A 13,296-nucleotide genomic window follows, 5' to 3' on the forward strand; every position below is an offset into this window, starting at 1 on the left:
GTATATGTTTTCAACTTTTTCTAAGAAACGTACCTTTCATTTCTTTTTCGTTTATGTTATAAAATGAATTTTAATATATTGTTCTTAATTTAAGAGGATTCAAAGTATCTCATCTTACAAACATATATAGCTACTTTGTCCAAAGATAAAGAGAAAAAAAGAAATATTTCCAGCTGTCTGTAAATCCTAGGTCAATGCACTGTTGTGAAATTTACACATACAAACTCTCAGACCAACTACAAATTCCACTTCCAGAACAATGTTGAAAGATATGAGATTTAATGTATTTCTATTTTTGTGCGCAATGCAAAGTTTGCCGCTAAAATCAGAGAGAAGATGTGCTGCTGTAGGTCCTATTAACATTAGTACACAGCAAATCTGTTGACATTGAGCTAATTATTTTAACGTCACTTTATTCTTTGAGGTAAGTCAAGCTGTATTAAAAACGATATCCACATCATATGTAGCAGTGATTCCTTCTAATAATTTATTTTTTAAAATTTTGCAAGAATTGTAATGATGAAAAATATTGAAAACTTCTATTGGATAATTATTTCCTTTGTTTCATATGTCTCTAAATGATACTTTCGCGAAACATTCCATCTACAGTATGTTTATCTTACAAGTTGCTACTTTAATTGGACCATTCTTGTCTTCTAGTAGGTAGCGAGCATACGTTTACGCCTATTACAAAAAGCCATTGTTTCTAGTCAGGGATGAAAAATGAACCGGTTCTTATTAAAACGTTCCGGACTGGATCCTATCCTTAGCATGCGACCTTGGTACCTGAACCGGTTCAAGAACGGGTCGGAATTTGTTCTTTTTCTATCCCTAATTCTAGTAGTTCTAGTGAGAGTATATGAAAGCCAGTACAATGTTTGAGATCTTTTACCTTATCATCTCCTACTGACTAAAGACGTAACTATAATCCTATCACATAATCAGGGATAGAAATGAGGGGGATGCGAGAAACGGCTTTCCCCTAGTAAATTGATATGTTTTCTCAAACTAAGGAAGAATATCAGTAGTTCTTAGTATTAAAAAATGAGAAATTTGGATCATGACTTTATTTTGATTAGTTGTTTGTTGTGCACCAAACTCTATCGTTTCAATCAGTCGTCCAAGAAAGTTTACTTCTGACCCCGGGGCCTCTGCTTGTATTCTTGTGACATAGTGTAACTTTATCCACTCCACAGGATAATGCTGTAATAACTTTTCTGGAAAGTTACTATAAAATTCAGAAGACAACAAGCTCGTTCTGAGATACCACAGGCAGCGCTGTGCAAAGTTAATTTTATATATATATATATATATATATATATATATATATATATATATATATATATGTATATGTAACTAACTTATAATTAACAGTATAAATATACACTATCATCTTATAAATAATGTAGCCAGTTTCATATCAAGAGGTGTATTATTACATGCTTTTTGCACAGAGCGCAGAAGTGTTACAACTAGACATAATAAAAGCTACAGTAGCGTATTTCGGTTTGGAGTATGAACATGCTACAGTTCATGACTCAATCATGACTAAATACAATCAATATGTTTTGAATTATTAAGAGTAATCAGTGAAAGGTTAAAAAGGGAATGATTAATGGAAAAAGCGAAAGAAGTGTCCGTTGTATTTATTGATCTAGAAAAGGCTTTCGATCATGTGTATTGGGAATTGTTGTTGAGAGCTCTATATAAGGTTGGGTTGGAATGAAAAGATCAAAGACTCATAAGAAACTAATATACAAACCAACAAGGATTTGTAGAATAGGGAACGAAATTGCAGAGGAGAGTGCAACTAGAAGAAGAGTTCGACAATGATATTGTTTTTCTCCAACACTATTTAATATCTATCTAGAAGAGATAGTGAAAAAGAGTCTACATAAAGAAGATGGCATTTCAGTAGGAGGTAGAATGATTAGGTGTATAAGGTTTGCAGATGATATGACGCTTGTTGCGGAACCTGAAAGGAAAATCAATACATTATTAGAATGGTTAAGAAAGGGCTGTGAAGGATATAGGATGAAAGTAAACGTTAGAAAGACAAAGGCCATGGTGATTGGAATGAAGTGGTTGGTGTCAGATATAGGAGGGGAAAAAAGAACAGATGACTATTTTCCGGTACTTGGGAATGCTATTAGTGATTATATGAAGTGTGGACGTGAAATAAAAGCAAGGATAGGAATGGCGAAAGAAGTCTTTAGGAACAAGAAAATACTATTTTGTGTGACCTTGAATAAAGAGTTGAGAAAAGACTCATAAAATGCTTCGTGTGGAATATTGTTCTGAGTGAAGCAGAAACATGGATACTATGCAAAAGTAATGAAAAATGACTGGTAGCTTTCCAAATGTGGATCTGGAGAGGAATGAAGGAACTAATTGAGTCCAGCGGAAAACGTGGAGAAGTAAACAATAATTTTAGATAGTCTATTTTTGAAAAGAGGAAGACAAACTGGTTAGGATATTGTCTAAGAAGGAATTGTATCATCAGGTACGTGCTGGAGGCTATGGTAGCAGGAAAAGACGGAAGGGGAAGTATGAGGCTTCAAATGATAGACGATATCAAAACATAAAAACATCGTGCGTGAATACAAAAAGATTAGCTGTAGACCGTGGTATGGAAGCTCCTTAGTTGCGGCAAATGGCCTGCCAATACTGACACAATACCTATGAAGATGACGATTATGTTAATTCTGGGATTACATTCCCATCCTTGCGGTTAATCAATTAAGTTTGTCGCTATGAAAAGAAACATACATCTGCAAATCATGTCATTATTTATGTACACTTCTATTCACTACGTACTTTTCCCCCCTTGATCCTGAACTCTAGCACAGTGACAGTCGTGTTTAATTTGTTGACTCACTTTGATTTGTTGGCTTACCATTTGACCGTCGAGTAATATGGACATTAAATAATCGGGAACTTAAGTACTCTTCTCCATCGCATGTGTATTATTGCTCATGTTGTTCCGTTGGGGTTACATCGTACCTTAATTACGAAAAATTTAAACTACTGTTATGTTTGTAAATAATCTGAACGTTCACCTCTGCTAAAGCTACTTGATACCGTTCATCAAATTGGAATTCACATGCTACTGGTGCTTTTCATATAACACTGGGATTATCCTTTGTTAACCGTTTTAATAACTACCTTGCAAATATTTTAACAAGTGTTAACATCGGAGACCAATAGAATTATGTATCATTCAGTTTTTTGATTACATAAAGTAACCTAAAACTCAGTTATTCGTTATAAAACATGTCGATAAAGAATTAAACCTTAAAAGTGAGTTGAATAATGCTTTCTGGAAGCAAAACAATCATTGACAGTCTTTCGAGTTGAGACATTTGTCGTATATTGAAGTTGTACTATAATTGTGTTATCATGACAATATGTACTACTGTAAGTATTAACTAATTACAAAATAAAACCAATAACAGTAAAACACGTTTATGGTGTTGGGTTCTAAAAATATTCTTCTCGAACGTTCTAAAAATATTCTTCTGAATGATAAAATGGAAAACATTCAGAGAGACGGATCCATGCAGTCGACGAGCCACGATGAAGCGTGAAACTTGGTGACATGGAGTGTATATCCGCTGTTTGATGTTAGACCTTCTTGTTTACTTCACATTGTAGCAGTCGTCATCTGCTGTACTTGATGGTGGTGGACAACAACCTTTTCCTTGCCATAGCATTACCTGTGGTTCGGAAATAACGCTGTGAGCAATAAGAAAATCCTGGGCGATATTCGTCTTACTTCATTCTGCTTCCATTTTCCTGACGTTTGTTCCTCATCAGAATTCATCCAATTGTTGTGTCCAGGCCATGTTGTTCTGAATAACACAAACACAATGCATCTTAACCTATCTTTGACTGACATATACACAGACTGTTTCGTCTCTTTTATTCAAATGCTAAGAGCAAAGAGACACAGTCGGCGCTAGGGTCTCGGCAACTCCATTCTATGGAACATCTTTACCTGTATGCAAGTGTGAAAGGTCTGGCAACATACTGTCGGACTCTCAATCGTTTCCATCAACTACGCAATATTTTATTTTACTTTATATATTTTTTCCTTACGTTTTGCACTCCAGTCTAGTAATAATATTTCGCTTTAAATGTGTTGGTACTTCTGCATTATATCCTAACTGAAACTTTGATACGTAAGTTTCATAGGCACACATTTTCAATTAGCAACTTTTATTTAGAGTTCTGAAAATTGTTTCGATCTTAATTCTTCTTGTAGAATGTAATTCAGTATAATTCAATTTCACGTGTTCACAGTAATATTTCAAATTCTCTGACGTTTGTGGAGAACGTTGGTACAGATTTATAAACATACGTGAAGGTCTTATACGAATTAAACACCATTGTTGCCACAGTGCTAGCTCCGGAGTGGGCTGAAAAATAATACCAAATTGAAACAAAAAGGGCTGAATTTATTATTTTATACCAGTGTAATGCATTGCTCTATAACACGAAACTGAAAGAGGTAAAGTTCTAGAACCCCCCCTCTTCCACGAATCCAAATCAGGAAAGTCTCTATCTTCGTCAATATGGCGTCACTAGTAAACAACTTATCCCGGTAAGCCGGTAACTACGTCAATGTATTTTTTTTTCGTTGCTATTATTTTTTGGTGTAGAATCTTTGCAACGACACATAAATTGTAGACTTACTTGAACACACGCTTGTCTTTTTCAGAATTTCCAACACTTGATTCAACGCTTTCTTTTCTTTATTTCTTTTCTTTTTTCTATTTTTAAGATTTCAAGCTAAAATTTCCACCACACGCCTATCTAGCATCATTCGTTTCCCGGTATAGTTCGAATTACGAATCTTCCACACGATGTTCGTAGTGGTATGCGGTGCAACGTTACTGAATGAATGTTCAACAGCATTTTAAGAGTCCAACACACAGTATGAGTAACGTGAGATGTAGGAAAAGTCTTACTGACACTTTTGAAATTGTGACAAGTATTTGTTAAATGGCGCAGAATTGGGTAGAATTGTACCAACTTTTTCACAAAACGGACTGAAAATGCCAGCGTGGTACCAACAGGCCGATGAATGGCAAAAAGGGCTGAATTTGGTACAGTTGTACCAAGTGTGGCAACAGTGTTCAACACCATTCATCGAACCTATCAAAACCTGTCTTCAAACATTAAATTAAGAACACGCTAAAGAAAACCCCCCAAAAAAAGAATACGATATTTTCTGAACCTTTAATGAAATTATCAAGTGATATGAATAATATTTCATTAAACGAAGACAGGCTATTTTGAAGTAATTAGCAAATAAGAAATACATAATATATCTTGTGTGATGTGTCAGATATATACTTTACTGAAGATATTTTATCTTGTTATTCTGGTAATTAACGTTAAGCTATAGGCATAACTTAAACACCACTTTTAACTGTGCATTATAACTGTTTTCGTTCTACCATCTTGTGAGAAAAGATATTTGTTATTCAAACAGGACGCTATTTTCTTTTAAAGAGAATGATATTGAGGAATTTGAAGCTTAAAATATATAAAACGACAATCATGCCTGGTGTTCTGTATGTTTACGAAACGTGGCCGCTTACTCTGAGGGAAGAACATAGACGAAAGTAATTGGGAACAAGATATTGAGACGAATATTCGGACCCAAGTGGGACGGGAATGCGGAATGGCGGAAACTTCATAACGAGGAACTACGTAATTTATACGGTATAACGAACATTGTTAGGGTCATCAAATCTAGGAGGCTCAGGTGGGCTGGTCATGTAGCCAGAATGGAAGAAAGCAGAAACGATTTCAAAGTCTTAACTGGAAGATCAATCGGAAAACGACCTTTAGGAAGACCTAGATGTAGATATGAGAACAATATTAAGATGGATCTCGCAGAAATAGGAATACAAAATAGAAACTGGATCGAATTGGCTAAGTATAGAAGTCAGTAGAGAGCTTTTGTGAACGCGGCATTGAACCTCCGGGTTGCATAGGCCATTGAGTTAATAGTTAGAATGGTTTCACACTTGCATATAAACACAATAAATATTTTCTGTGCTATAGTTGGTAGGTGCGTGCAATCTGGTGTTGAATTCCTTGTAGTCATGGGCGGCAATTAGGGGGGGGCAAAGGGGGGCAGTTGCCCCCACTTTTCTGAAATGGCCTATTCATGTATATGGTTTCATTTGGAAATGTAAAGTTTTTGTATGTATTTAGAAAAAATGGTGCCGTAGTCTTAATAATATTTGTCGTTGCGTGAGTACATATTGGTTGTCTTCCCGTGGAGTTCAGAAAGTTAGAAGAATTGCGTTTTAATTGCCACAAAAATTGGTCCAAAATTTACCTATTGGAGCGCATTTTGAGCATACTTTCATTTCTTCTTACAAGAGCTCGATATAAGTCCAATATGAGTTAATCAGCCGCTTTGAAACTAATTGAGATAACATTTCGCAAAAAAAAAAAAAAAAAAAAAAAAAAAAAAACTTTCACAAGTCATTCTTTAATTGCACAAAAATTAACAGTTCGTAAAATGTCTTTCCTTCTTTCTAATAGGAAGGGACATTTTGATTTGATTTTCTTTTTAGTTTAACATTCTGTTCAGCAGCAAAGCTATAGGAGATGTAGACCTACTGATTAACGCGGAATCCAATGATCTTCCGCCGGGAATCGAACCCGGGTCTCCCGCGCCAAAGGCATGTACGCTAACTGCTTAGCCAAGAAGGAACTCAGTAAGGAATATTAATTAAAAAGAGAGTAAAAAGAAACTACTACCTTTTCCATTGTTTTGCAGTGTAACAAACGATCGAAGTGGTGTGTTTAGAGGGCTACGAGAACGAACATGTTTCCGAATTTCTTTAAATGTCGTAGCATATACTTGTGGTATTTACTGTCTTTCTAAGAGTAATAACATATATATAATAGCATGCATGGAATTAACCTTTTATCGGTTTCTTTGCAATTGAGTGGAGAGAAAATTACGAAAATATGTCTATGGGGTATTCAGGACACACAGCAGCAATAGGCACATGCAGAAAGCCAGCGAAAACAGAATAACACCGTTACGTTTAAAGGGTTAAAAATATAAGTTATTCATTCCCCCTTTTAAATTTCGGGTTTATCAAAGGTACATTATAGGTTTTCAGTCAAGCATCTACATCTTCCCTATTTATCCTAGGATCATGGTTCTTACCTCCACTTTCAATATAACTTCTGCAAAACAAGCCTCATTATTCATTACCGTGATTAATATGTTCCTTTCTATTTATATGTTTTGTAAATTTGTTACTAAATAATTTTATCACACAATTTTCCAGACAGAATTTAAGATGTTCATGAGAAAAGAATCAAATCTTACATCTTCGTTTAAGAGTACAAAGGGTTAGTACCTACTTGCGTTGCTCTTGTCAATTTACCTAATAAAATTTGAAATACGATATACAGTATTTTAAGTGAGAAAGATACGAGGGCTAGTCAAGAAAGACTTGGACTGATTTTTTTTCTAGGCAATTTATTATTACTCAACAACAGGCACATGATCCTTTTCTAAGTAGTCCCCGCCCATTTGAATGCACTTTATCATTCGAGTCTTCCAGTCCTCAAACACTGTCGCAGGCCATTCTTTGAGAGGTCCTTCAAAACCGCCTCCGATGCCTTCAGAATCTCGGAATTATCGGAGAAGCGGCGTCCACGCAGTCTGGATTTTAGGGTAGGGAATAGAAAAAAGTCGCACGGTGACAATTGACTCCATATAGGCGTCTCCACCATCCTCAAACATTTGCAACAGCTCCCTGCAAGTCTCCACTCGAACGGCCTTCTGCTCTGGTGTCAGGAGTCGCGGAATCCATCGAGCACACACTCGGCTTATGTGGAGGTGGTCATGCAAAATTGTGAAGGCACTGCCATGAGATATGTGTAGTGCGGCTGCCAGATCGTCGATACTGATGCGGCGATCTTCTCTAACAATGACTGCTGCCGTGTTAATGTTCACCTCAGTAACAGCTGACGCTGATACACCTAGTCCACCAGTTTTCGTGATTGTCATTCGGCCCTCTTTAAACTCTTTGAACCACCAGAACACGGTACTTCGTGGCAGAGCGTCATCTTTGTAGGCTGCTCTCAACATTCCTAGAATTTCTGTTGCACTTTTCCCCAGGCGATAGCAGAACCGTATAGCTGCAAATTGTTCATCTCATAATGACTCCATTTCTTCTACAGGCGACTTCTAGAGGCGGCGCAGAACATCACCTGCAATAAAAAGTCGTGGTTACCAAACATGCAATGATTCCTTAACAACATTTTATATATATGCACAGCAAGACCCACCCTACTTGTATGCCAAACTATGAAGCTCCAGCGTTAACAGAACTGCCGGGAAAAAAATCAGTCCAAGTCTTTCTTGACCTGCCTACGTAATATCCTATTAGTTATACAACTTTTCATCAAACAAAATGTTAGAAGTAACCAGGGAAACTTGTATATTAACATTGATATACAAATATTCAGATCATGTCTTGCCCCCCCATTTTAAAAGTTCCATCGCCGCCACTGCTTGTAGTCTTTCGTGAGAGTGGCTTGGTTTCTACCTCAAAGTTGTAGCTCTGCGTGTCACTATTGCTAAATATCAACACAATATTAACTAAATAAGGAATTATGGTATACCTTGTGATAATGAAAACTTACATTAAATTATTAATATTGGCAATTATTTTTACCTTTCATGTAAATAAACATTTGTTATTTCATTTGTGATACTTTAAAGACACAGAAGGTATGATATTAGTTACCATGTATACTAAGTATATGAAGTTCCATAGCACGAATATGTCCGTCCTTCAATTTTTCTTCTCTTTGGCAGGAGTAAAAGTGGATCTGAGAAGGTTGAGGGATGCATGACGTCACGTCGTCCCCATGCCTATCTTTGCCCATAGTATTGTTTTAGAAAGTGAGGGGCACCATATATATTTTTGAAAGTGAGGTAACAACGTCCCCGCGTTCTCCTCTCTTTTAGCCCGACCTTCGGCAAATATTAATATAAAAAGCGGCAACGTTCTCAAGCTTCAGCCTTCTTTAGAAACCAAAGGTGGTCTTCTTACTGAAATTGCAATTTATAGATCTCTTGGCTTAAATGTCAGGTCGAACACTTTGCAACTGTATTTTAGTTTTACATCGACAATCGAACTATCTTGTTCTGATGATTTGCTTTGATGTTGTCCCCTTACTGATGATTTGCTGAATACGAGGGAGAATCAGAAACTAAGGTAACAAGACTAGTATTCCTGGACTTTCGTCTGTTTTAGAGGAATGAGGAGGGTGCCGTACTTTTAATACATTGAATTTGCTACTGCGCGGACTTTCAATCACCCACTACCTATGGCGTTAGGTGTAGATAAATACAAATGGCTACCCGTTTGGAAAACTAGTCTCGTGAAGAAATCCGCTCAGTTATTCGATTTCTGTGAGTGAAACACCGGCTAAAATTCACCGGCAGCTGATAGAGGTTTACGGAGAAACTGTAATGTTTCGTCAGTATTTTGCAGAATGGTTTCGAAAGTTTGCGGTTGGTAGAGAAAGTGTCACGGACGAGAAGTGCACTGGCCGACCCAGTACCATGTTGAAGCAGTTTCGCTGGGACATCATCGACCAACCTCCCTACAGCACGGACCTTGATCCTAGCAACTTTCAACTGTTCCCGTTCTTAGCGGACCGTCTCTTCCCTTTACACGAGGACGTGAAACTTCGTGACAAAGTGGCTGAACACACAACAAAGGATTTTTATCAGGAGGGCATCTTCAAACTCATCCCACTATGCAAGTGTCAACCGATGTGGAGAACATGTCGGAAAAACACCTAATTTACCTGTACTATGTGTTGGTTGTATTGGTTGTATGAAATAATATATATAAACGTTTTAATGCTGGTTTTGTAATCTTACATTGTTATCATCTCTCGTACTACGAACTACTAAGATGTTGTAACAAGGTACTTTGAAGTAGAGGAAATGAAGAATGGAAGGCAGTATTAGAAACAATCATCAATTATAAGTTAATCTTGTGTTTGAAACGTTTATATCTATCTATCTATCTATCTAATATATATTTTGATGGTAGTGAATGGTTTTTCTATGTTATTGGCTAGATTAAAGTAATAACTTATTGCGATATACTGTAACCCAAATTCCCATCGATTCACTAGAACTTAAAAAATACATTTGTTTTTAAACGGATGAAGTGCTCCAAAAATTGTGAAAATGGTTGCTCGACCATCTACGAAAATTATAAAAATTTGAATGTGATGAACCGTGTGCATGGGAAGGTCAATAATATCATTCCCATTGTCATATGTACAAATGTTACTGAATGGCGGTCATCTTTGTTGTCGGTGGAGTTCCAATTTTAGCATTTGCAAGCGTTAACGAAACCTATAGTTGCTCAGGATGTATGAATCAGACGAACACCAAACAAAGAAGAATGTTTAGAGCAGAGGCTCAGGTACACGAAGAATATAAACTTTTGCGTCTAAATAAATATCCAGGGTTGAAAACCAGTACATGAAATCCCAAGAAAAAGTAGACAAAATTACACTTTTAAAAGGATTGTATTTTGGAATGGCATATAGTAGAGTAATTTCATAAGTTTTGTGGTGAATATTATTGCACGTAAAGAGTCAGCAGAAATATCCTTCAGCTATGATACTACAGGTACGTTGATTTATGGGGGGTCCGAAAGTTGAAGTTCGTGATTTTGATACCATTTTTGGGGCGTAATATCTCAGGAGGGCAAAGTGCTAGAAATTGCTGCTTATGCCACAAAGTAATTCTGTATGTGAATATACTATTCCAAAAAAAAAAAAAAAAAATCATGGCTCATATCATATGGAGAAAAAAATGAGGACATGGTAAAAATGCGAAGAAAGCACCTGCGTGACGATGGTCGTAGCCCGGAAAAATTTAAATGTTGGGATATGTTTCATGCTAGATCTCAAAAACTACGCATGGTGCAGCAATTAGGTCCGCTTTTGTTTGTGTTCAGTTGTGCAAGAGTTTCCGAGTGGCGATTGTTCCATCTTTCTAGCTGCATGATCTTTGCCACGACTATATGGTAAGGGGGTTAGCTCCCTTGCACCCAAGACACCCATCGTAGAACTGGACCACGCTATTAATTCACTTAATGTATCAGCAAAGTGATATTGAAATCCAAGGGATACGGACAAAATCTCGCGGCCGAAACATCGCCGCCAAAAATCTCGCCGGCCAAAACCTCGCGGGACAAAATCTCGCCGGGACAAAACCTTGCGTGGCCAAAACCTCGCCGCCCAAAACCTCGCGGGACAAAATCTCGCCGGGCCAAAACCTCGCCGCCCAAAATCTCGCCGGGCCAAAACCTCGCCACCAAAACATCACGTGGCTAAAACCTCGTCGCGAATGAAACTTTTCTTTAAAATTTACCCAATGAGTTTCTTAATATGCAATTCCACATTACAAATAATAATAATAATAATAATAATAATAATAATAATAATAATAATAATAAGAAGAAGAAGAAGAAGAAGAAGAAGATACAAAACATCGTGTGCGTGGGCTTTCTCGAGTTATTCCCGTTTCATCCCATTTTCTTTATTCGATCATTTCCTTCATCCTGGTCATCTACGTCTCCTTTAACCTACAGGACATAATCAAGGGACGTCGTAAAAACTCATATATTATTTCATACTTTCATAAAAATTATTAGATTTTTTTTGAAATTTTAAGTTTTTGGATGTTCCAAAGTTCACGAAACTAACCCCGTTAGTTGTCATTACTTTCCTCCTTTCCTTATAACCAGTTTAAAAACATCCTGTCGCCCTATCTTCACATTGAAATCCTCTAATACAGAAATAGAATTTTCATATGGTTTCGCGGGACTTGGTCAAATACCCGTGATACTTTTTCTGAAACAGCGTCTTTTATACCGTCATCCTTATCATCTGTTGGAACATTTATATTTTGGTCAGGCGAGATTTTGGGTATGGCAATATTTTGGGGCGCGAGGTTTTGGCAAGGCCAGGTTTTCGCCCGGCGAGATTTTGGCTCGCAAAGTTTTGGCCAGGCGAGGTTTTGGCCCCGCGAGATTTTGGCCCGCGACGTTTTGGGCGACGATGTTTTGGCCAGGCGGGGTTTTGGCCCGGCGAGATTTTGTCCCGCGAGGTTTTGGGAGGCGAGGTTTTGGCCAGGCGAGGTTTTGGTCCGCGAGGTTGTCGCCGCGAGGTGTTGTACCCAAACCGAAATCCAATCCAAGTTACTGAAGGTAATATATTCACAAAGTTGCTTTATATCTATTCTAACTAAATATAAAACTACATGAACTGACAAAAAATAAAACGATACTTCCGGTTGACGAAATTTAGCATGATTGTAGCTTTCAAGTACTAACTCACAGGACAATTGCCAACAGTTAATATTTTTAATTTTTAAGGGGTCTAAAAGGAGAATGTTGAAATTCTCTATTTGTTTTAAATGTACCTTTTTGAGACTTATAATCTCATATTTTAGGTACTTGGAATTGGAATAAAAAACTTGAAATTCGGCATGCTTGTATGTTTCTGTTAGCGTTACTTAAAAGATAACGATTTTCAATCGTAAAGAGGTTTTATGGGGAACTAAATGGTACTTCCAATGTTATTTATAAGGGACAACTACACCACCAATTGTTTAGGAACTTCCCGCAGGATTAGAATGATAAAATTTGGCATGATTGTAGACTTCCGGAGCTAACTCACAGTAAAATTGCCAAAAGCGATTGTATTTAGTTTTTAAGGTACCTATTGGGGGGACGAAGTAGTTCCCATGCTATTTAAATGGGTGTTTTCTTGTGATGCAAAATCTTATATTTTAGATAATTGAAATACGAAAAGAAACTTGAGATTTTGCAGAATTGTAGGTTTTATAAGTTCCAAGCCCTAGGCTGTGCTAACACGGGGGTCTAGGGGGGCGAAGTTCCCAGATAGCCAAAGGCTAGTTGATCATACATAACGCAACCTTGTGAACATATTGACTCCCGTAACTGGATTGGATTTCAATATCACTTTGCTGATACATTAAGTGCATTAATACCGCGGTCCAGTTCGCCGATGTGTGTTCTGGATGAAGGGGGAGCTAACCCAACATTTAAATTTTTTTTCAGGCTACGACCATCGTCACGCAGGTGCTTTCTTTGCGTTTTTACCATGTCCCCACTTTTTTCTCCATGTTTTTGCTCAGATCTGAGCATTAAAAAAAAAAAAAATTCTCCATGTAATACCAGTCATGAT

General features: G+C 37.2%; 1 protein-coding gene across 17 annotated transcripts in view; it reads left to right on the forward strand.

Moving 5' to 3' along the window:
- LOC145664570 (uncharacterized) overlaps positions 1–13,296 on the forward strand; it is a 341,481-nt gene that overhangs the window by 111,069 nt on the left and 217,116 nt on the right. The window contains exon 2 of one of the 17 annotated variants that reach the window (XM_081731435.1): positions 8,867–9,437. The exons of the other annotated variants lie outside the window; for them this stretch is intronic. Coding sequence (XP_081587561.1) covers positions 8,867–8,904 — 38 coding nt within the window. The 3' untranslated portion in view covers positions 8,905–9,437. Of the gene's footprint in view, positions 1–8,866; positions 9,438–13,296 lie in introns of those variants that run through there. 17 annotated transcript variants of the gene reach the window in all.

Source organism: Thermobia domestica, chromosome 1 (genome assembly GCF_964235325.1).
Source record: "Thermobia domestica chromosome 1, izTheDome1.hap1.1, whole genome shotgun sequence".
NCBI lineage: Eukaryota > Metazoa > Arthropoda > Insecta > Zygentoma > Lepismatidae > Thermobia > Thermobia domestica.